The 24963-nt window shown below is 49.1% G+C and overlaps 3 protein-coding genes across 3 annotated transcripts in view; all 3 read left to right on the top strand.

The window, feature by feature from the left end:
- The window catches only part of FADS6 (fatty acid desaturase 6), a 1183177-nt gene that overhangs the window by 746337 nt on the left and 411877 nt on the right, over window positions 1-24963 (top strand). The window lies entirely within an intron of this gene.
- Window positions 1-24963, top strand: part of HID1 (HID1 domain containing) — a 994098-nt gene that overhangs the window by 809068 nt on the left and 160067 nt on the right. The window lies entirely within an intron of this gene.
- LOC126001193 (CMRF35-like molecule 7) lies at window positions 1907-8312 on the top strand. The gene is made up of 4 exons (XM_049768403.1): window positions 1907-1940; window positions 5534-5863; window positions 7183-7270; window positions 8180-8312. The coding sequence occupies exons 1-4, from the start codon at window positions 1907-1909 to the stop codon at window positions 8310-8312; spliced, it is 585 nt and encodes a 194-aa protein (XP_049624360.1).

The raw sequence follows: 24963 nt of genomic DNA, 5'->3' as shown, positions 1-24963 counted from the left end.
ATGGTTTCCCGAGCCTGATGGGAGCGATTTCTGAGCCTGGAGCCAGAAGTAATCCTGAGAGCTGCCAGGTGTGACCCCCCCCCAAAAAAAAAATCACTAGGATATCTAAGAACTGTTAAAACCAACAATATTATGCATTTCCCCAGTATTGTGCAAACTAATATTAAACCGCTAAACTTATATACAAATTTTTCTGTTTGCAATGTTGGCTAAACCCTTAGGCCAACAGGTCTGATGATGCAGGTAGTGGTGGAGAAATAATACAGCAGTCAGATAAGAAGATATTCATCGGAGTCAGCTCGCTTTATTTCCTCTGCCATGTGCTTAGTTTTGTTGACCTCTTCCTATGCTCTTCTATCCCTTGTCCTTCCTCACAAGCTTTGTGCTGCTTCTCCAGACAGTACTTCTCTTTATTATTTAAAACAGCCTGCCCCATTTAGGTGTGGGTAAGTCTGATCATCCAGGTGGGGTTAACATCTCAAAAGAAAGCTTAGGTAAAAAGGGTGGGGTTCAATTTACAATAGCATACTGAGTTCTCCTGGCCCTTCTACATGTCTTCTGAACCCCCACAGTTTTAGCAGAGGCCCCTTTCAACTGGCTCTGAATACCTAGGGAGAAGCTTCTCACCATCCAGTGTCCAGACCAGAAAGATGGCTCCAAGGATTGGTCATATGTTTGTATGCAGGGGACCTGGGTCCCCCAAATACCACCAGAGTGACCTCTGAGCACCAAAGCAGAACCAGCCTTCACCTATCTTGGACCTCTTGAGTGTTGATCAAAAAGCCCTAAAAGAGGACCAGAGTGATAGCACAGAGGTTGGGTGTTTGTCTTGCATGTGCCCAACCCAGACAGACCTAGGTTCAATCTCCGGTATCCCATAAGGTCCCCCGACCCTGCTAGGAGTAATTTCTGAGCACAGAGTCAGGAGTAAACCCTGAGCACCATCGAGTGTGCCCCCCCAAAATAAAAAAAAATATAAAAAAGAAATAAGCTCAACTCCTGGGACCTAAATAGTCAGATAACAAGGAGGTGCTTGTCTTACCTATGACAGATTTGTCTTCAATCCCAAGTACCCCAAAAACTCCCCTGAGCACTTGCAGGAGAAATTCTTGAGCATAGCCAGAAGTGAGCAGAGCACCACTGGGTGTGACCCCCCCCCCCAAAACCAAAGACCATAAAATCATGAATATATCTCTGGCAAACTTCCATTGCAAGAAGGCAAGAGGCCAAAGGAGACAAGGTCCCAGCTCTTTCTAGCCTCTGCCCTCAGACTGTCTTCTCTGACTCTTTTAGTGTCTGAAGCTTTGCCTGAGGTCTTAATGACACCAGAGTGAACCTACCTCTAGACTCTGTCCCACACCTTCACAGACACTTTTCTCATTTAATTCTCTGAGACTCTCCCAGACCCATTTGACGGGTAGAAAAACTGAGGCCCAAGAAGCTAAGTAAGTGGTCCATTATCGCTGGGTATGTAAGCAGAGCTCAGGGCTACAATCCAAGCCTACCTCATCCCACTGTCCACAGGTATCTGTCACTTCTCAGGTGCCAAACCTACAGCCCTGACCACCTGAAGGGCTGGAGGCAGCAATGCCTTGAGGTGCGTGTCATGGGGAAACACTTCCGGGGCTGAGGCCTCATCAGATAGCACCCAGATAAGACTGAGTGCCATTCTCCAATCACCTCCTCCTGCACAAACCCCTGGCTTCCTCTTTCCTTCCTACGTGTCCTGACACTGGGTTCCGCCCAGAAACGACTGTCTCTGGGATAAATAACAGAAAATCCTTGTCTATAAAAACCCACCTCGGAGGTCAGACGCCCAAACAGAGCACATGCCCAGTTCTGCTGAAGGACCCAGATTTCTTGGCTGGAATCTCCTAGTGCCAAGATGGAGCAGGGGTACAGTGCCATGTGGATGCCCTTCATTCTTCTGAGTCTTCCAGGTGAGTGTGTTGGGGACTTGGGAATGAGGGTGGGGTACAGTGCAAAGAGTGACTGTGGCCTCCCAGGTACAAGGGACTCAAATTGCAGAGTGAGATGCAATTTGGATAAGCACAGCAAAACCACAGAGGTGCCAGGCTCAGGACTCTGGGAATTTAAAGGGCAGACAGAATGCAAGCAATAAAGTACCAGATGCCAGTCAGCCAGTCATATGGTGATGGTGAGACAGGTTAGAGCATACTGTGCTGGGGTTCTAGAGGACTGAGCTCCCTGAGAGCCCCGCATTACTACTGGTCGGAGGCAGAGAGACAGAGAGAAAGAGAGAGAGGGTGGAGCCTCAAAGGATTGGGAAGCGCCTTCTAGGGAGTCTGGGTGTCTTGAGATCTAGCTAAGTGCGACCTGCAAAGCCAATGGCAGTGATTAAGGTCAAGGCCTGAGACCCCAAACCCCAGAGCTGAGACTCAGAGAGAAGGTTGCACCTGGAGCAGCAGCGGGGGTGGGGGGAGAAGGGGGACACACTGCTGTGCCTCTTTCATCCTGGAACCCTCCCCACACCCAACCGCACACACTCAGGGACACAGTGGCAGGAAGCTGTCAGTGTGTGTGGGAGGTTGGAGTGGGGGGGTCACAAGGTTCTCTCTCAGAACGAGCCCACAGATGAGTGGGCAGTAGGCAGTGCATCTCCTGGACCCAGAGCCCCACATCCAATGTGGTCAGGCCCCCCGAGCCCCTCCTTGCTCTTTCTAGCTCTACACTCCTCCTCGCCCATAGGACTCCCCCTCTTGAGCTCCGAGGTCTTGTCAGTTTGGATCACAGCAACACACAGAGTGGGTCAGGGCTATAGCTGGATTCCAATAGTCAGGGGTTCGCCAAGGACAGAAACATGGGGTGTCAGTTCTCCTCCCCCTCCACCACCACCACCACTGTGGCTGCATTTGAGATCAGGGACCCCAGCCTGGCCCCCTCTTAATTCCATAGACCTAAACACACACTCGCTCAGCAGAGTACCCCCACCCCACGCAATCACAGCCCAGACACGGCTCTGCACACGGTCTCCCTCTCAGGCCCTCACAGAGGTTCATGCACATGCCAATAGTCACATGTAGTTTCACACAGATATATGCAGCATCCACATCCCCGTGCTTGCATGCAGCTTCATGCATGTGCATGCAGCATCCACACGCATGAGTACATACGTGCTCACACACATACACACACCTTCAAAATGTGCATGTGGCATCCACACTTGCACTCACATACCCACACCTTCACACATTCTCAAGCAGCACCCACATGCACGATCACACATGTATGTATTTATGCATGTATATGCAGCATCCATCTTTAAGCAATCACATTGTTTCATGCTTGCACACTCACTGCTCTCACAGGTACACATCACAGTGTCCATAGTTGTTTGCTCACATGCAATGCATTCACTGTGCCCTGAGAGTCCCCAGAAACCCTGGCCAGGCCTAAGAACCATTGCTCCCCCAGACCTAGGAGCGGGGTAGGAGCCTGCCCTCTGCTCCTGGCTTTGCAAAAGGCATGGAGAAAGTCTCGTCTGCCTTTGACCATTATCACAGCCGCCAGCCCTGAAAATCTGTGGGCCAGTTCCCCAGAGGTTTGCTCCCCCACTTCGCCCACTGGGGCAGCTGACCTGTCTCACTTCCTCCGAGTCATCTTGTGAAATCCTGCAGAGGCCTGAGAGCTAGCCCCATCCTGCCCAAACCCCCAATATGCAAGAGCCCACAAAGAAAAAGAAACCCTGGTAGGTAGCATGCATGGGGACTCTAGGGTTTGACCCCCAGACTCCAGGACCACTTGGCCTCCTGAAGCATATCAAGAGCGACCCCAAGCATGTAGCTAGCTCTTGAGTACCTAAAACGTATTTTATTTTGTTGTTGTTTGGGGGGACCACACCAGGTGGTGTTCAGGACTTACTCCTGGCTCTGCACTCAGGGATCACTCCTGGCAGGGCTCAGTGGACCATAGGCGATACCAGGGATCAAATCCAGGTCAGCTGTGTGCAAGCCAAACGCCCTACACTCTGTGCTATCGCTCTAGCCCTAAATCAAAAAATTTTAAGTAGGGGCCGGTGAGGTGGCGCTAGAGATAAGGTGTCTGCCTTGCGAGCGCTAGCCAAGGAAGGACCAAGGTTCGATCCCCGGTTTCCCATATGGTTCCCCCCAAGCCAGGGGCAATTTCTGAGTGCTTAGCCAGGAGTAACCCCTGAGCATCAAACGGGTGTGGCTCCCCCCCCAAAAAAAATTTTAAGTAGAAACCCTGACAAGCAGATGAACAAGGAGACCTATAGCAGCTGCACAAGTACATACAAACATATAAGCAAGTACACAAGTCCATGTGCAAGCAGCCAGATTGGCACATATACAAGTTGGGGTACAGGAAGATGTACAGGCACTAAAACCTGATGCATCCCCCATGAGAACCACAGCCAGGTGAGCGTGCAAACCCTGGGGGCACTGCAATGTTAACTGAGAAAGAGGAAGTCATGAATATACACACAGATAGGTTATGTTGAAAAATAAAGTCACTAGACAAGGGCCAGGAGGACCTGTCCATGGTAGGAAGCTTGCTACAAAGGTCAGGGAGTGCAATGAGGGCAAAGAAAGGACCGTTGTGACAATGAGGGCTGGAAATGGTCACTCTGGACAAGAACTGGGTGCTGAAAGGAAAAGGGATATGCAGTAATAAGATTGCAAACCATAGGGTCTAAAGGAAAAAAGGATGAAAGAAAGAAAGAAAGAAAGAAAGAAAGAAAGAAAGAAAGAAAGAAAGAAAGAAAGAAAGAAAGAAAGAAAGGAAGGAAGGAAGGAAGGAAGGAAGGAAGGAAGGAAGGAAGGAAGGAAGGAAGGAAGGAAGGAAGGAAGGAAGGAAGGAAGGAAGGAAGGAAGAAGGAAAGAAAGAAGAAGAAGAAAGAAAGAAAGAAAGAAAGAAAGAAAGAAAGAAAGAAAGAAAGAAAGAAAGAAAGAAAGAAAGAAGAAAGAAAGAAAGAAAGAAAGAAAGAAAGAAAGAAAGAAAGAAAGAAAGAAAGAAAGAAAGAAAGAAAGAAAGAAAGAAAGAAAGAAAGAAAGAAAGGAGGGAGGGAGGGAGGAAGGAGGAAGGAAGGAGGAGGAGGAGAAGAAGAAGAAGAAAGAAGAAGAAGAAGAAGAAGAAGAAGGAAGAAGAAGAAGAAGAAGAAGAAGAAGAAGAAGAAGAAGAAGAAGAAGAAGAAGAAGAAGAAGAAGAAGAAGAAGAAGAAGAAGAAGAAGAAGAAGAAGAAGAAGAAGAAGAAGAAGAAGAAGAAGAAGAAGAAGAAGAAGAAGAAGAAAATAAAAGTGTAGTGGCAGGAAATTTGCACTCTTGAAGGGTGTTGGACATTATATGACTGAAACTCAATTGTGACTATATCTCAAGGGCCAGAGTCTTGTCACTGGGGGTCCAGAAGAAGGTAGAAACCAGGAGTCAGTTTGGAGGGTGTTTTAGGAGCTGCCCATCCAGTCCCTGAGCATTTGTAGGAGTTGGTGAGGAGAGTGGGGGGTGGGAGTAGGCTGGCCCCAGGTGCTAAAGCATATCTGGCTTTTCTACTCCACAGGCTGTTTCTCCATCCAAGGCCCCGAAAGTGTGAGGGGTGTAGAGGGGGGTTCTCTGGCCGTGCAGTGCCACTATGGGCCCAGATGGGTCAAGCACGGGAAGCAATGGTGCCAAGGACCCAGCTGGAGAGAGTGCAAGGTCCTGGTGCAGACAGTTGGGGGCTCCCAGCACCAGGCGCAGAGCGGGGACGTGGCCATCAGCGACGACCCTCGGGTCCGCGCCTTCACTGTGACCATGAACCACCTCCACCCAGAGGACACGGGGACCTACTGGTGCGATATCAACCCGGCGGGCTTGGAGTTCAAGCGCATCAGTGTGACTGTGGATCCAGGTAAGAGCTTCCTCATAGGACCCATCCACCTAGCCTCTCCCCCAAGGGATAGAAAAAACAAGAGGGAGAGAGGAGGGAAACTGAGACAGAGCATCCAGCTCTGCTGCCCTTTCTTCCCTGTAACCTCTCCAAGGTGCACAGATGAGTGAGGACCTCAACTCCCTCTCTTAGCCCACTCCTGATTTCCCTGGGGTGTGCAGAGACCTAGAGAAGATTCCAGACCTATGGCAGGAAGGGCGTTTGTCTTGCTTGCAGCTAACCTGGATTTGACTCCCGGCATCCCATTGGATCCCCTGACCCCCACCAGGGGTAATCCCTGAGTACAGAGCCAAGAGTAACATCTGAGCACCCCTGGATGTGGCCCAAACCCTCACCTCTAAAAAAGAAAGAAATTGGGCAGGAGTGGTAGCGCAGTGGTAAAGTGCTTGCCTCAGTTCGATCCCCAGCGTCCCATATGGTCCCCCAAGCCAGGAGCTATTTCTGAGTGCATAGCCAGGAGTAACCCCCTGAGTTTCACCAGGTGTGCCCCCCCCAAAATAAAAATAAAAAGAAAGAAAATGAAGGCTGCACACGCAGAAATTCATAAAGCAACCACCAAGAATTGGTTGTAAGTTTCTCCAAAAGGGTTTCATGCTTTCTTTGTTGCTGTTTTTCACTTTTTGTTTTTGTTTTTGGGCCACACCCGGTGATGCTCAGGGGTTACTCCTGGCTTTGCGCTCAGAAGTCACTCCTGGCTTGGGGGACCATATGGGACACCGGGGGATCGAACTGCGGTCCATCCAAGGCTAGCGCAGGCAAGGCAGGCACCTTATCTCTAGCGCCACCGCCCGGCCCCTGTTTTTCACTTTTTTGTGTATGTTTGTTTGTTTGTGGGCCACACCCAACGGTACTCAGGGGTTATTCCTGACTCTGCACTCAGGGATCGTTTCTGGTGGGCTCAGGGGACTCTATGGAATTTCAGGGATTGAACCCAGGTTGGCAGCATGCAAGGCAAACACCCTCCTCACTGTGCTATCACTTCTGCCCATTGACTCCATTTCTGGAGCAGAGAGGATAAGAGACCCCCAGTATCCCAACAAGTCTCTCTTAGAAAGGCCAGTGACCAGAAGCTGGAAGGCTGTTCTGCTCCCTGGAAGCAATAGGAGCTTCCTCCAAAATAGGGTGGAAGAAATGAGGTGCCTGGGGTGGTCCCAGATGGCTAGAGACTGTTTCTGACTAGAAGAAAGTGCCTGATGCTGGTGTAGGGGGTGTTTGAGCAGGGAGCAGGAGAGAGTGATGTTGAGCCTTGCACGAACCCCAACAGTGTTCTCTGCACACAGCAACCCCTGACACCCCAAAGCATAAAAGACGCCTGCATTCCACTATGACTGAGACCCCCAGAGCAGCCACCTCGGGCGTCTACACTCGGTGAGTGACTGTGTGGTCTGGGGTTTCTCATTGGGGCAGCCTGGGGGATCCCCTCTACCCTATGCCTGAGTCCATTGTGACCTCAGCCCTGCCCATATCAGCTCCTGCTCAGCTCCCCCTTGCCTCCTGTGGCACCATCTGATCACTCGAGGTCTGTTGTGTTCATGGGAGTGAAGGGAAAGACAAGACTCAAATCCCCATCACTGGGGAGATAGGGTAGTGGAAAGGGAGCTTGCCTTGTATGAGGCTGACAGGAATTTGATTGTCAGCACCCCTTAGGGTTCCCTGAGTCCACCAGAAGTGAGTCCCGAGTACAGAACCAAGAGTAAAACCTAAACGTAGAGTGAGGAGTGATCCCTGAGCAGAGCCAGGAGTAATCCCTGAGCACAGACCCAAGAGTGATCCCTGAGCATAGAGCCAAGATTCCTCGAGCACAGAGCCAGGAGTGATCCCTAGTCACAGAACCAGAATGATCCTGAGCAGAACTAGTAGTGATCTCTAAGCAAAGCCAAGAGTGTTCCCTGAGCACAGAGCCAGGAATAAATAAGCCCAGTGTGGCTCAAAATCAAAACCAAACCAAAAAAAAAAAAAAAAAAATCTCTTCCTGGGCCCGAAGAGATAGCACAGCAGCGTTTGCTTTGCAAGCAGCCGATCCAGGACCAAAGGTGGTTGGTTCGAATCCCGGTGTCCCATATGGTCCCCCGTGCCTGCCAGGAGCTATTTCTGAGCAGAGAGCCAGGAGTAACCCCTGAGCACCGCCGGGTGTGGCCCAAAAACCAAAAACCAAAAAAAAAAAAAAAAAAAAAATCTCTTCCTGGGGCAACGCCAAGCCAAAAAGTTAAGTAAACCCAGAGGGCAGATTCCCAGGGTGCCAGTGGGCTGCTGGCCCTGACCGCTTTGCCCCTGCAGGACCCATTACCTGCTCCTGGGGTTCCTGAAGGTACCCATCCTGTTGCTGCTGCTCGGCATTATCCTCTGGCTGAGGGGACGCCCCCAGGAACAATGCATGGAGCCACTGTACGTCAACATGACTGAGTGCTGAGCCTGCCTTCGCCACCCACCCCAGGACACAAGACATGGCATGGCAGGCAGGTGTGTCTGAGCCTCTGCCCTGTTCCCACGGGGTGCAGAAGGAGAGAAACTGAGCAAGACCACACAGACTCTCATTCCCGGGACCATCAGCACCCTGTCCATCTGTCCTCACCAATGAGTGCTGCCTCCTCTCCCCGAGGCTCAGCTGGGGAGCACCGTGGGAAGGAAGGGGTAGTGTGACCCCACCGCTGAGAATATGGTCGTGGGGCCCTGGTCTAGCAGGGAGGGAGCATGGATGAGACAGACAGACAGGAAGAGAATAAGAGACAAAGACAGAGCAAGAGACAAAGACAGAAAGACACAGAGACAAAGAGAGAGGCAGAGACAGAGTAAGAGACAGAGATAGAGAAAAAGACAGAGAGAAGCAGAAAAAGTCACAGAGGGAGAAACAGAGACAAGACAGACAACAGAGATAAACAGAAACATTAGAGACAGGTGTTAGAGACAGAGATAGGAGAGGCAGAAAGACACAGGGAAAGAGACAGAAAGAGAAAGACAGATGTTAGGGAGATCTGTCAGATAGAGAGGCAGAGAGACAGAGGGAAAGACAGAGACAGCAAGGTAGGCAGACAGCCTGGGAACTCACTCAGCCCTGCACCCTGTCACCCCAAGACCTGCCATACCCCCATACCATGGACACATCTGTTAATGACACTTTAACCAACTCTGTTTCTCAGATAATCAAGTTGGACCTGAAGAACCCCATAGTGGGGTGTGGCCAAAAATCTTCTTCCTCACCAAAAAAAAAAAACAACAGCAACCAAAAAAAAAAAAAACCATCTTAATGCATTCCATGAGATGGTTGCCATTGCATTCGTATGGGTGTAAATATTATTAATAATTGTACAATAAGATCATGAAATAAATGTGAATCATTGCCCTGACAGTGTTCAGTAATAATAACGAATAAAGGTATGAGTAACTATGTCAGCGTGTCTCCCCAGGCCACCCCATGACCCAACCCTGCTCATCTTATAACAGAAGTATACTGCCTGTATTACAAGCAGAACTTCCTCAGAATTTGATGGGGACTGGCCACAGCCTTTTGTTCCCACAGAATGACTTTGAGGCAAGAAGAAGGACTTCCCATAAGTCCCCAAGGGCTGTTCCCAAACCTCAGATGAAAAATCTTGTCCCTCACCTTCATCCTCCATTCTTCATCCTTTCCTTGCTGGTCCTGACTCTTTCATGTGCCAGGAGGAATCTGGTTCCACCGGACAAAGGCCCTGTGAGCCCTTCTCTACAGCCCAGAGCCTAGAGTCCCCTCTGTGACTGTGCGCCCAACCCAAGTTCCAGAAGATTCTGGCTATCAGGTGGTACACCAGTGCTGGCATGACTGAGGAAGAGGCAGATCCGGCTGCCTCACTGAGGGCTCTGGTAACTGGAGGGTCACCGGGAACACCACATCCCATGCTTCTCTTTTCTTGCTCCTCCTTTTAATGTTTTTTTGTTTGTTTTTTTTTTCAGGCACACCCACTTGATGCTCAGGGGTTACTCCTGGCTAAGCGCTCAGAAATTGCCCCTGGCTTGGGGGGACCATATGGGATGCCGGGGGATAGAACCGCGGTCCTTCCTTGGCTAGTGCTTGCAAGGCAGACACCTTACCTCTTGCGCCACCTCACTGGCTTCCTTTTAATTATTTTCAAAATAATTTCTCAGGGCTGGAGCAATAGCATAGTGGGGAGGACATTTGCCTTGCATGAAGCCAGCCTGGGTTCAATCCCCAGAATCCCATAGGGTTCCCTGTCAGGAGTAATTTCTGAGCACAGAGCCAAGAGTAACCCCTGAATGCTTCCTGGTATGACCTAAAAAAGGTAAAAAATAATAATGATAGTAATAATAATAATAATAATAATAATAATAATAATAATAATAAACTCCTTTGGGGCCCTGAGAAATAGCATGGAGGTAGGGTGTTTGCCTTGCATGCAAAAGGACAGTGGTTCGAATCCCAGCATCCCATATGGTCCTCCGAGCCTTCCAGGAGTGATTTCTGAGCGTAGAGCCAGGAGTAACCCCTAAGTGCTGCTAGGTGTGACCCAAAAACAAAAACAAAAAATAAAATAAAATAAATTTATTGGGGGTCGGGTAGGTGGCGCTGGAGGTAAGGTGTCTGCCTTGCAAGCGCTAGCCAAGGAAGGACCGCGGTTCGATCCCCCGGCATCCCATATGGTCCCCCCCCAAGCCAGGGGCGATTTCTGAGCACATAGCCAGGAGTAACCCCTGAGCGTCAAACGGGTGTGGCCCAAAAACCAAAAAAAAAAAAAAAAAAAAAAAAAAAAAAAAAAAAATAAATTTATTGGCCCCAAGCAGGTAATCCCCACTCTTCCTTCTTCCTTCTATGAGGATGTAGAATGTTTAACTTTATTCATCTTTTTTTTTTTTTTCCAGATTCAGGGCACCCTTCCCCATGTTCAGGAGATCATGTGGAGCCAGGGATTAAGATTCAGGGATCCTTTATGCAAAGCCTATTTTCAGTCTATTGAGTTTCTTTCTCCACTCCCAACTCTGTTGGCCTTAAGGGTGACTCAGGCATAGTACCTCATTTTCAAAACTCCAAAATCTGTTGCTCCCCCAAACTCTGGAATTGGTTCCTGCACTCTGGCCTCCCACAAGGTGGTCTGACTGAGTAACCACAACTTTCTCTCTTATCTCCCAGCAATCTCATTATTTTGTAATTTTTTAGGGGTTGACATGGTCTTCGGGGATGTCATTGGGGTTAACTGATGCAAGCTCCTTCCTGACCTTTCTTTCCTCACTATCTCAACAGTGACTCTTCCCCTGCCTGGGACAGAGTCACACATGGTCATATCAGACATACAGGAGCTTCTTAGAAAGAGCATCTTCCTCCCAGGTTTCTCAAGTCCCACCCACCAGCTCTGCCCTCAGTCTCATTGGCTGATTCCTATTCTACTACTCATCCTCCAACCAATCACTGAAAGGCGAGAGGCCCATGCTCGACTGATCCACAAGCAAGAGCAAGGCTGAGGCAAGATGGCGGATCCAGGTTATGGAAATGGAGGCTGGTTCTGAGAAGACCCAGATATCTGTAGTCTTCGAGGACTTTGAGTGGGGAGGGCACTTGCCTTGCATGCAGCTGACCTGCATTGATTCCTGACATCCCAATATGGCCCCCTACGCCTGCTAGGAATGATGCCTGAGCACAGAGCCAGGAAAAATCCCTGAGCACTGCCTAGAGTGGAGAGACAGAGAGAGAGAGACAGAGACTTCAAGAATCCTTAATTTTCTGACAGTATTTGGGGCAAAACAGAACAAAAAGCTTCTGCCCATATGCACCATGTTCCAGCAGAAAAACAACCCAGTTCCTCTACTAAGCCCCCCCCCCAAATGATGGTGTTGACTCTGCTCAAGTAAATCTGGTCTGGCTGATCGGGCAGATCCCCCTTTCTGCATGCCCTACAGCAGCCCACAGCCACATCCGACATCCTCCAACAGAAACAGCGCAGCTGCACAGCTTCACCTTTTCAAACTGCCAAATTTGTTCCAGATCTAGCTGTGTGACACGTCAGAATTTCATAGCAGTGTTAGCCCACTATGGTCAGAGCCAACATGATGAGAAGGTTGCATAGAAATTCACCAAACTCAGGAAGCCTTAACTGTAAAACCGAGTCCTCAAATAGCACCAACCACAGCCCAGTCAAGCCTCAGACACTGACTTTAGTCACACCATGGAGAGAAATAGCAACTATAACAAATTGACCCTTAGTGAGCTAAGTTTTGATCATTCCATCTACTTTGTGTTTTAACAATATGAAATCAAGGTATTTGTATCTACAAGGGGAGAGTCTGGGGGGGGGGAGTGGGAAACTGGGAACACTGGGAGAAGAAAAATCACATAGGTAGTGGGATTGGAGTTGGAACATTTGATGCCTACAACAACTATATCATGAACAACTTGATAAATCATGGTTTGGTTTTTTTGTTTGTTTGTTTCGTTGTTTTTTTTTTTGTTTTGTTTTTTGTTTTGTTTGTTTTTGGATCACACTTGGCAGAGCTCAGGGGTTACTCCTGGCTATAAGCTCAGAAATCGCTCCTGGCAGGCTCAGGGGACCATATGGGATGCCAGGATTCAAACCACAGTCCTGCATGCAAGGCAAACACCTTACCTGCATGCTATCTCTCCGGTCCCTAAATCATGGTATTATAATTAAAAAATTTTTTGGATTTTGGGCCACAACCAGCAGCATTCAGAGGTTACTCCTGATTCTGCACTAAGGGATCACACCTTGCAGGCTCAGAGAACCCTATGGGATGCTGTAGATAGAACCCCGGTCAACTGCATGAAAGACAAACACCCTCCACATTGTGTTCAAGCCCCCCAAAATTTTTCTAAAGATACAACAAAGGGGCCCAGAGAGATAGCACAGCGGTGTTTGCCTTGCAAGCAGCCGATCCAGGACCAAAGGTGGTTGGTTCGAATCCCGGTGTCCCATATGGTCCCCCGTGCCTGCCAGGAGCTATTTCTGAGCAGACAGCCAGGAGTAACCCCTGAGCACCGCCAGGTGTGGCCCAAAAACCAAAAAAAAATAGATACAACAAAGGTAATTTGAGTGATGTTTTGGAGATAACTTATCTGAAGAAGCTGCTAACACAGAGATATGAAGCTTTCCATGCTCGGGGGTAACCTTCTGCTCCCCAGAGAAGCCAAAGGGGCACCCGGGTCCCCTAGACCTAAGCATCTAGGGCCTAAGCATCTCTGCTGTTAAGTGACTGCTTTCTTTCCATGATGCTTGTTGTCACCCCCAACTCCTTTAGCCCCCAACACTCCTGGGGAATTGATCCCCCAAAAAACATCTATGGTCCTTTTGGGGTGAAGTGAGGCAAAGTAGTTCCCACAGAGAGGAGCACCTCCACTCTCAAACTGCTCAGGGACATCCCAGTTCCCACTCACCCCCCAAAAAATAAATACCCTTCTTGAGCAATCTGAGCTGGGTCAGAAGTTCAAGGGAAAGAGAAAGGCCCAGGCATGTGCAAGATTTGGCCAGGAGGCAGCAGAGAGACAGTGGCAAGGAGAAAGGGGAACTTTAATAACAACCGTGAGAATATTGTGTGAACCTTGCAGATACCCCGTGCTAGCAGGAGGGCCCCACTTTTAGAACATCCATCCTAATAGAGGAAGAGCCTTTTTTTGCATGTGTGAAGTCCAGGGTTTGATACACACATGCACAGGTGCATATATGTCATGCCCATCCTAGCCACTCTGGGCGCTTGTGAGCCAGGCCAGACTCCAGCCTACATCAACAGACAAAAGCCCAAGCATTCAGTGCTGGACCAGAATTCAGGCCCCAACCAGATGTTGTAGACATGAGACTGGCCCTCACTGCCCCCTAGGCCTCAGTCTTCACAGCTATGAAATGGGTGTTGCTGACTTCCACCATTCCCACCCACAATCCAGACTTTCCTTGACCCAGAACCAGCCAGGAGACCTGGGTCATCCCTGAGATCTCAGACTGGTCCTGCTGTGCCTGCAGAGACCCAGATGGCAGAGAATTTGTGCTGTTTTCAACACCCACAAGAAGAAAGGATCCTCTGGGGGGGGGTGGTGTTGGAGGGGTTGGGGGCAAGTCACATGTGGTTGGCAGGGGTTACTCCTGGCTCTGCATTTAGAAATTACTCCTAGCAGTGCTTGGAGGACCGTATGGGATGCTGAGGATTGAACTTGGGTTGGCAACATGCAAGGCAAATGCCCTACCCCTGTGCTATCACTCTGGCTCTGAAGATCCTTCTTAAGCCAGTCCAGCCAGAAGCTTTGAGTAGATGCTCTGAATGAAGGATGCTCCCAAAGGTTGGAGTGAAAGCATGGGGTGTTTGCCTTGCATGCAGCCAACCTGGGTTCTATTCCATATAGTCTCTAGAGCCTTCCAGGAGTAATCTGAGTGCAGAGCCAATTGCTGCCAGGTGTGGCCATAGGGGAAAATAAATTCTCCCAATGGGGTGAAAGTGAGCAGGCTGTGCCCCTTTCTAAAGGAAATTAAAAAAACAAAAAAACTTGTGGGGCTGGAAAGATAGCATGGAGGTAGGGAGTTTGCCTTGCATGCAGAAGGACGGTGGTTCGAATCCTGAAATCCCATAGGGTCTCTCAAGCCTGCCAAGAGTGATTTCTCAGTGTAGAGCCAGGAGTACTGAGTACTGCCAGGTGTGACACAAAAACCAAAAAAAAAAAGAAAAAGAAAAAAGAGTCATCTCTGAGTGCAGACTTAGGATTAACCCCTAAGCACTGCTGGGTCTGACCCAAAAACCAAAAACAAACAAACAAACAAACTTGTGTCTGGAGAGAGGGTAAAGCACTTGTTCAATCTCAGCAGCACTCTGAGTAAGCACCAGCATGAGTGACCCCTGAATGCAGAGGCAGGAGTCAGCTCTAAACACTGCTGGGTGTGGCTCCAAGCCCCATCCCCCAAAAAACTAGTTATATTAGTTATTTTTTTAAATAATTAATAATTCCCAGAGACAATAGAGATGAGGGCCAGAAGGACTGACTCACAACATGAAGCTCACCACAAAGAGTAGTGAGTGCAGTTAGGGAAATAACTACACTAACAACCATCATGACTATCTTTTTTTTTTTGGTTTTTGGGCCACACCCATTTGTTTTGTTTTGTTTTTCTTTTTTGAGCCACACCCGGCGGTGCTCAGGGGTCACTCCTGGCTGTCTGCTCAGAAATAGCTCCTGGCAGGCACGGGGGCCATATGGGACACCGGGATTCGAACCAACCACCTTTGGTCCTGGATCGACTGCTTGCAAGGCAAACACCGCTGTGCTATCTCCCCGGGCCCAAGCCACACCCGTTTGACCCTCAGGGGTTACTCCTGGCTATGGACTCAGAAATCGCCCCTGGCTTGGGGGGACCATATAGGACGCTGGGGGATCGAACCGCTGTCCGTCCTATGCTAGCGTTTGCAAGGCAGACACCTTACCTCTAGCGCCACCTTCCAGGCCATGAGTGAGGAAGTAGAATGCCTGTCTCAAATACAGGCAAAGGGTGGAGGAGGAGGGAGATGGGAGCACTGGCAGTGAGAAATTTGCATTGGTGTGTTCTTTTTATGGCTGAAACCCAACTACAATCATGTTTAGAATCATGGTGCTTAAATATTATATATATATATATATATATATATATATATATATATATATATACACATACATACATGTATATATGAAAGAACAGATGGGATGCATTAGTACATTAGGACAGCATTAGGACAGCAGGTAGGGCACTTGCCTTGCATGCAGTCAGCCCAAATTTGATCCCCAGCATCCCATATGGTCCCTGAGCCTGCCAAGAGTGATTCCTGAGTGCAGAGTCAAGAGTAACACTGGAGCACTGCAGATGTGGCCCAAAAAACAAAAACAAAAACAAGAAAAGAAATAAGGCCAAAGCAATAGTACAGCAGGGAGGGCACTTATCTTGCATGTGGCTGACCCAGGTTCGATCCTTGGCATTCCACAGGGTCCTCTGAACAAAGCCAAGAGTGATTCCTGAGTGGAAAACCAGAGTAACACCTGAGCACTGCTGGGTATAGCCCCAAGAGAAAAAAAAAGATTAAAAAAATCATTCCTCCAGATCTCCAGGTGGGTTTCTGGGAGGAGCTGACGGGGCACCCTGGGTTTTCCCCACTCCCAGGCCGGGCCGGGACACTGGCCTAGGGTTGGGCTTAGGGGGTAGAGTTTGATCTGGTGGGTGGCAGATAGCTGCTCTGCTATACTCAGTCTGTCACTGGTAATTCATACCAGTCTACATTTTGCAAACCGCGCGGGGGCTAGTGCCCCCGCGCGAACATTTGCTCCTTCCAACCATCAGTACCCCAGATTTACCCTTCTTAACTTCAGTAACACATAGTTCTAATCTCTGACCTAAGACATACAGTATATCTAACAAATCCCAGAATTATTTAGAAGGACACAAATTGAACACATATATCTTTTGAATATTTTATGGGTATTTTCTTTAACTGATGTAACTCTCTATATATTCTTCTACCATGATGTTTCTATTCACTTTTCATTTTGTCTATTCTTTGTAAGCTGTTCAGTAAGGATTGTTGGTGGAACTGTCCCTCAGTTTGATGCCTATGATTGAACTATGTCATGGAAATTGCAGGTCTTGTTCCTATTGCCTCCAGATGCACCAATAACACCCCATGGCATTGATCCTTGTTTGCATAGACACATTAAAATGGGAAAACACCATACATACAGATAAGTTCTTATCTAATAAATCTCAGTACAATGTACCTTACACCCTGAACATTGATATAATGACCTGGCACAGGCCTCAGAAGAATGGGCATCCTCCATTCACGCCAGAACCAGCCAAGCTATCTACGAAACATCCAAGGTCTTTTACAGCAACAGCTGGAAGCAGTCCTCTACCAGGAAAGACACTACCAAGGGTCTGACATCGACCCCCCTAAAAAGAGACTTCCGTTTACACTGAGAAGACTTGACAACATCAATGACCTGCTCTACAGGACATGGTTCTCTCTAGTGCCCCTTAAGTGTGTGGTGAAACGAGAGGATGCTATGCACCATCCTGACTGCAATATGGGATATGCAGACTCCAGGATCTTTAATACAGAAGCATGATACCAACAACAGAGACTATGTGAGGAATGGAGGTGTATTGCCACTACAGACGATGACTTGAATTGGACAAACTAATTTGACTGGAGCCTTGAGTCAATCCTGTGCCAGGAAACTTCAGGGTTAGGGTCTCCTTGTATTTAGACCATAATTTGTCTTTCCATGTCCCTTATGTTTTGATGGGCCTATGCAAACAAATGCCACTTTAATACCATTTTTTACTATGTTCCCTTGACTCCAATTCTTAAGAAAAACAAGCCACTAAAACTTTTGAGGTTAACTTAAACTAGTTAGTATGTACATGGAACTAGAGAAATGTACTTTGCCCTCAATGTTTAAGGAGCTACATAAGTATAATGTCTTTAGATTATTTTGTGTGCTGCTAAGAAATAGTATGTACTACAACTGGGGATTTGAGGGACAAGTAATTGTATTGTACATGGGTTCAGTTTTGTTTTTCTTAATGCTCTTTGGCTGAAAGTTCAAGGCTGGGATATCATCGATGGGACTACCGAGAATTCTGTTTATGGGTGATTGGGCTTCCACTGTAACTTTACCCTGTCCTCTTCTTTACATCTTTGTTGTCATAATTAAAATAAAAAAAGAAATGTAAAAAAAAATATATATATATAGGAGTGGAGCTATAGTACAGCAGGGAGGACGTTTGCCTTGCACATGGCCAACTGGTTCAGTCTTTGGCATCCCATATGGGCCCCTGAGCACTTACTCAGAGTGATTCCTGAGTACAGAGTCTGGAGTAGTCCCTGAGCAGTGCCAGATGTGTTGTGACCCAATGGAGCAAAAACAGATAAAGAAAGAAAGAAACAGAGGAAAAATTTTGGATCATTCCCTCTGGCACCAGAGTGATAGCAGAGAGGGCAAGGCATTTGCCTTGCACGTGGCTGACCTGGGTTTGATTCTCAGCATCCCGTATAGTCCCCCAAGCACCACCAGGAATGATCCCTGAGTGAAGAGCCAGGAATAACCCCTGAGCACAGCTGGGTGTGGCCCAAAAACAAACTAAAAACCTTTCATGATACTTCCGAGGTCAGCATCTCTTTAGCCTTCGGGTTCACTTGGTCATTGACCCCAAATAGACTTCCACCTGGGGAAGAGCTGGGACAAAGTCCAGGACAGCACAGAAGGTGGCAACGCCCAGGGGTTCAGGGACTGCTGGCATCTGGTTTGATTCTGCAGATAAGAGCGCTCAGGGCTTCCCAGCATGGGGAGAATCAGCCACGTCCTGCTCATTGGGAAATCCCCTCTTGGGGTGTCCCAGCTTCCTATTCACCCCCCCCCCCCCTTGGCAGCCAGACCCTCCATGACCTTAGAGTCATAGATACAAAACAACTGCTTGAGAGTATCTTTGTTCCTTTCTCTTTCAAACAGTTTAAACTTTCTTTCTTTTTTTTTTTTTTGGTTTTTGGGCCACACCCGGTAACGCTCAGGGGTTACTCCTGGCTATGCGCTCAGAAGTCGCTCCTGGCTTGGGGGACCATATGGGACGCCGGGGGATCGAACCGCGGTCCGTCTCCTAGGCTAGCGCAGGTAAGGCGGGCACCTTACCTCCAGCGCCACCGCCCGGCCCCTAAACTTTCTTTTTTGTTTTTTGTTTTTTTTTTTTTTGGGGGGGGGCCACACCCAGCGATGCTCAGGGGTTACTCCTGACTGTCTGCTCAGAAATAGCTCAGAAATAGCAGGCATGGGCCCGGAGAGATAGCTCAGCGGCGTTTGCCTTGCAAGCAGCCGATCCAGGACCAAAGGTGGTTGGTTCGAATCCCGGTGTCCCATATGGTCCCCTGTACCTGCCAGGAGCTATTTCTGAGCAGACAGCCAGGAGTAACCCCTGAGCACTGCCAGGTGTGGCCCAAAAACCAAAAAAAAGAAAAAAAAGAAAAAAAAAAAAAAGAAATAGCAGGCACGGGGGACCACATGGGACACCGGGATTCGAACCAACCACCTTTGGTCCTGGATCGGCTGCTTGCAAGGCAAACACCACTGTACTATCTCTCCGAGCCCTATACGTTCTTTTTTGTTTTTGTTTTTGTTTTTGTTTTGGAGCCACATTTGACAATGCTTAGGGGTTATTCCTGGCTCTGCACTCAAAAATCCCTGGCAGGCACATGGGATTATATGGGATGCTGGGAATCGAACCTGGGTCACGCAAGGAAAAGGCCTCTGCTCTGTCTCCAGCTTAAACTTTATTGAGAACGGTTTCTTTAGCCAAAGGACCCAAGTCCAGGGTTCCGAAGTTCTCTGGACCATGGGCCCCATCTGGCCGTCGAGTGCTTCGAGCTCCTGATTGAGAAAGTTCTTCTAGTCCCATTGTTCCATACCATACCACAGAGCAGGCTTATGCAGTGAGCCTTGGGCATTGTCTTGTCCACTGTGCCTTTTCCTGGAGTCACATGGGGTTCAGCCCCTGTGACCTGCCCTTGCTGCTCCCCACGTCAGGACCAGCAGTGAGAGGAAGAAAGTCACCCCAAACTCATGACTCCCAATTTCAAGACCGCTGCCTGCTCGTCTTCCTACTTGTCCTTCCTGGGGCAGCTTCCATGGTCCTGGCGGGCAGGTGTGGGGATTCCTAGGTCTTCCTCTGCCTCTGCACCACACTGTACTCCGGCTCCATGGACCGATAGTGGGGGACCCCATTGGTCTGAGTGTACTGGTCTTGGGGACTGAACACGACGGTGCTGTAGTGAAGCTCTTCCCTCGGGGCTGCCTGCAGAGACAGTGAGGCTCAGAGAGGCCTGAAGTGAACCTAGACCCTGCCCAACATCCTGGGAACAGATCTGGGTCCCCCACATCCACTTGTGTGTAACCCTCAAATGTTCCCCATCCTCTTCACTCCCTGCCTGAATCATTTTACTATCATTTTACTATCACTGAGTGGGTGAGGGCAGGGGTGACCCCCTCTCTTCTTCTATTCTGTAGGGCCTAAGGGTTCACCTGTAAGAGGGAGGGGGCTTGGGAGTTATTGATAAGAAGTCTGAAAAGCAGAATTATTCCAAAGAGATGAAGAAACCCCGACAATGAAAATGGCAGATTCTAACACTGCTGTGTGGTATCCAACAGGCATTCAGACAATGAATCCAAATCCCAATGTGTGGTATACAGCAGGAGCACAGACAATGCTTCTTGCTGTGCAGTATACAGCAGGCTCTCAGTCAGTGCTGTGCTTCACTGACTCTCAGAACCATCCCCGGCACCCCACCTTCCCTCACCACCACCCCTGCAGTCTAGCAAAATTCACACTCACACCATCACTCCAGCCCCCTACTTCCCTCTCACCATCTCACCCACAAGATGATGGCCCACCCCACTGGTGAGCGGGCACTCACCACTGTGCTGTACTCCACTTCCAGCTGCTCCAAGGGTTCAGGGTGCCCCCCAGGGGGCCGCAGCGTCTCCAGCTCCAGGTTGGCATAACAGGGTTCAAGTTCATTCCGCTCCACAGTCTGGGGGCAGGATTGAACATTCATCCCCCAGCACCCCAGGAAGGGCCACTCTGGGCAAGCCTTACACACTGACCAGGTCCCCAAACAACACCAGTCTGCTCTGCAAGAGCCCCCCATACCAGGTGGGGCTATGGACCCCCCAATCATGAAATTCCACCCAGCCCCTCTGCCTCTCACCTGACAGGAATCCTGGACTGGCGCCAGATTCTTAATAGCTGAAGAGACAAGAGGAGTGTAAGAAGACTGAACCCCAGACAAAAATAAGAAGGGGGCCCCCTCTAACTCATCTTTATCTAAAGACATGGATTCCATGCCCCAACACACACACACACACACACACACACACACACACACACACACACACACACACTTTTGTGTTCTTCCTATGGCAGGAAAGAAAATGGTGAGTGGAATGGTGAATTAGTGAATGAGGGCAAAAATAAATGGATGGATGGATGGTGGGTAGGTGGGTGGGTGGGTGGGTGGATTGATGGATGGGTGGGTGGATAAATGGATAGGTGGGTGGATAGATAGATGGACAGATGAATGGATGGATGAATGGATAAGTGAATGAGTGAATGAAAGGATTAATGAATGAATGGATGAACTAAGAAACAAGGAGGCTCCAGAGCCAGCCAAATGTCCACAATGACCCCAAAGTTAGCCCAGGTGAGGGAGGGGAGAGCCAACTCATATGGAAGAGAAAATCTGCAAAGCCGAAAAATTCTTGCAACTTCTCTTGATGGTTTGAGCGTGTAAAGATGGTGAAGATTATGTTAGGAGCTTTTCAAGAAATTTTATTTTGAGGAAAGAGAGACACACCCCACAATGCTCAGGGCTTACTCCTGGCCCTGCACTTGGGGATCACTTCTGACATGCTCAATGGACCCTTGGATGCTGAGGATTAAACGAAGTTGGCCACATACAAGGCAAATGTCCTCCTGGCTGTACTGTCACTCCAGTACTTATTTATAAGTTTTTAAAATGCAGAGAAAGGGGGTTGGAGAGATAGCACAGTGATAGGGCATTTGCCTTACAAACAGCCAATCCAGGAGGAACCTCTGTTCAATTGCTGGCATCCCATATATTCCCCCAAACCTGCTAGGAGCGACTTCTGAGCACAGAGCCAGGAGTAACCCCTGAGGGTGGTTGGGTGTGGCCCAAAACCAAAAAAAAAAAAATGCCGAGAGAAACACAGAGCTGGTGATTTGAGGGGGCTGGGAAAGCCTGGGCTTGATCCCAACATTCCATGATCCCCCTAAATGCCGTTGGATGCGTCCTCAAATTAAAAACAATGCAGAGCAAGTGGTGGGAGCAATAGTATAGTGCCTTGCACACAGGCAACCCAAAATTAATTACCAGCTCTGCAGATCACCCCTGAGCACTGCTGGGGTGATCCCTGAGCATAGAGTCAGTAATAAGCCCTGAGCACTGCTGGTTGTGTCCCCTCCCTGCCTCCACACACAGAAATAAAATAAAATGTATGAGCCATAGACTGACTGGTTCAGAAACACCAAGGACTGGGGTTGATGCCCTCAAGAAAGGCTGAATTAAACTTAAAAGAACCTGGCAGGGAGGCCAGAGTGATAGCATAGCATAGTTTGCCTTGCACATGGCCGACCCCAGACAGATCTAGCTCAATTCCCGGCATCCCATGTGGTCCCTCGAACCTACCAGGAACAATTTCTGAGTGCAGAGCCAGGAATAACCCCTGAGCATCTTTGGGTGTGGCCCAAAAACAAAAGAAAAGAACCAGTCAGACTCGCAGTGGTCCTCAAACTATGGCCCACGGGCCACATATTGTATTTGTATCTGTTTTGTTTCTTCATTGCAATATAAGATATATGCAGTGTGCATAAGAATTGGTTCATGGGCCCGGAGAGATAGTACAGTGGTGTTTGCCTTACAAGCAGCCGAGCCAGGACCAAAGGTGGTTGGTTCGAATCCCGGTGTCCCATATGGTCCCCCGTGCCTGCCAGGAGCTATTTCTGAGCAGACAGCCAGGAGTAACCCCTGAGCACTGCCGGGTGTGGCCCAAAAACAAAAAAAAAAAAAGAATTGGTTCATAAGTTTTGTTTTTACTATAGTCAGACCCTCCAATGGTCTGAGGGACAGTGAACTGTTTAAAAAGTTTGAGGAGGGCCCGGAGAGATAGCACAGCGGTGTTTGCCTTGCAAGCAGCCAATCCAAGACCAAAGGTGGTTGGTTCGAATCCCGGTGTCCCATATGGTCCCCCCCCCCCCCCCCCCGTGCCTGCCAGGAGCTATTTCTGAGCAGACAGCCAGGAGTAACCCCTGAGCACCGCTGGGTGTGGCCCAAAAACCAAAAATAAATAAATAAATAAATAAATAAATAAAATAAAAAGTTTGAGGACCCCTGAGCCAGAGCAATAGCACAGCAGGTAGGATGCTTGCCTTGCATGCGGCCCACCCAGGGTTCAATCCCCAGCATCCCATAGTGACCTGCCAGGAGTGATTTCTGGGCACAGAGCCAGGAGTAACCCCTGAGTGCCACTGGATGTGGCCCAAAAACAAAACAAATAAACCAAAAAAAATCATAAAAGGGTATGTTTGTTGCGGTGACCCCAACAGCCCCATGTCCCCCACACTGGGCTTTGCTGGGGCTGGAATTGTCTTTTGAGGCTAGATTTCCCCCACTGGATTTTCTCCTCTCTCTTTTAAGGGGGTAGGGGATGGTTTCTAGGTGAAAGGTCTCTCTTGAGGAACCAGAAGCTGACATTTCTAGCTGGGAAAGTCCCTGAAGAGCAGATGACACAAAACCCCAACAGGAGGCTGAACCCCAGCCACAGAGGGGCCACAGCTGGAATGAAGAAATGCTTTTCCTTTCACACCCAGCAAAGAGAATGAGGGACCCTGTTCTGCAGGGGTAGGGGAGGAAGTGCTGGTGGCACCTAGTGGGTGCAGCATGGAGACCACACACCCCTGCACCATGGAAACGCTCAGCTCACATATATGTACAAGCCTCAAGCCTTTGGCACCTTCTTGCTGACACCTTCTCCCCAAGAACTTGCAGTCTGGAGGGGAGCAAAGCAGGAGGCCACAGGGCCTTTGCCTGGTTGCTGCCCACTGAGCTCTCTGCTCAACCAATGCCAGGACACCTGGCACCTTCTCTCCTGTAGACTGATCTCCCAGGGCCATGCCCAAAGTCTCAAGGGGCATCGAAGGAAAGTGCTCAGACCTAGGAGACAGATTTGTGCAAACCCACACAGGGCAGGGCAGTTGGTTCCCAAGAATTCACCAGGATCCACATACTTCCAGAGCCTTCCAGAGTCACCATTTGGGATCTGAAGGGAATGGTGACAAGCTGGTGTGGGAAGTGGAGCTCACCAGGAGGGCCCCTGGGTCCTCTTTGGGGGATTTGCAAAAGTCCCAGGGGGAAGAAAGCTGAAAGGCCCTAAGGGGCAAAGCAGGGACTCGGCAGGGTGCCCCAGCTGTGGAAACAGGAGCAGCAAAAGGGAAGATTGGGGCAGCCCTGCCTGATCTTGCTAAGAGAACCAGAGTTTGTTTTTTGTATGTGTTTGGTGTGTGTTTGGTTGCTTTGTTCGTTATTTGTTTGATGCATGTTGTGTTGTGTGTCTGGTTGTGTTATGTATCATTTGGTGTGTGTCATGTTGTATATTGTATGTTGTGCTGTGTGTTTGGTGAATGCTTATTTTTAGTTTTGGGATCACGCCAGGTTTGGTGACTGAGGGTCATGTCCTTCTGCCCTGAGGGACCAAACCTGGGCTTCCTTCCTGCACCCCCAGCACTCAGCCTGTTGACTCTTCCTGTCCCAGGGACCAGCATCTGGTAGCATTCGCCTGCATAAGGAAAGTGTGGAGCAGACCTGTACCCCAGACCTGAACAGCAGGGTCAGGATAGTTCCTCCAGGGATCCCCCAAGCCTTTCTCTATGATGCCAGGACAAGCTATTATAGAATCGTCAAAGATACACAAGACTCACTTGCAGACTGGAGGGTGCCAGGAATGCAGGGATGTTGGGGTGCAGTGATGTGGGATGTAGGGTGTAGGTACAGAAAATGGAGTACAGGGGTGTGGGATGCAGGAGGGATTGATATGAAGGTGGAGGGGTGTGGGGTATGGGGGTACAGGAATGTGGGGCATAGGAGTGTGAGGTATAAAGTATAGGGGGTATAGGGGTGTGGATTTCAGGAGTGTGAGTCATATGGGAAGCAGTGGTGTAGATTGTAGGGTATGGGTTGCAGGGGTGTGGGTGCTGGGGTATAAATTGTAGAAGTTTGGGGTTCAAGGTTGTGGGGTTCAGGGCTGTGAATTGTAGGGATATGGAGTATATAGGGTATGGATGCTGAGCTGTGAGATCCAGGGTAGGGATATAGTGATGTGGGTGCAGGGTGTAGGGCTGTGGAAGCAGACATGCAGAGGCGTGGACAGAGATCTGGAGTACATGGCTGTGGGGTGTAGAAAGGACCTCACCTCTGACCTGTCTCCATATCATCCTCCAGGCCAGCAACGAGGTGACCCCCAGCAGCAGCAGTAGCAACGTCAGCACCAACAGCAG

The sequence above is a fragment of the Suncus etruscus genome, chromosome 1 (assembly GCF_024139225.1).
Source record: "Suncus etruscus isolate mSunEtr1 chromosome 1, mSunEtr1.pri.cur, whole genome shotgun sequence".
In the NCBI taxonomy this organism is placed as follows: Eukaryota; Metazoa; Chordata; class Mammalia; order Eulipotyphla; family Soricidae; genus Suncus; species Suncus etruscus.
This window is presented reverse-complemented; position numbering and strand designations above follow the sequence as displayed.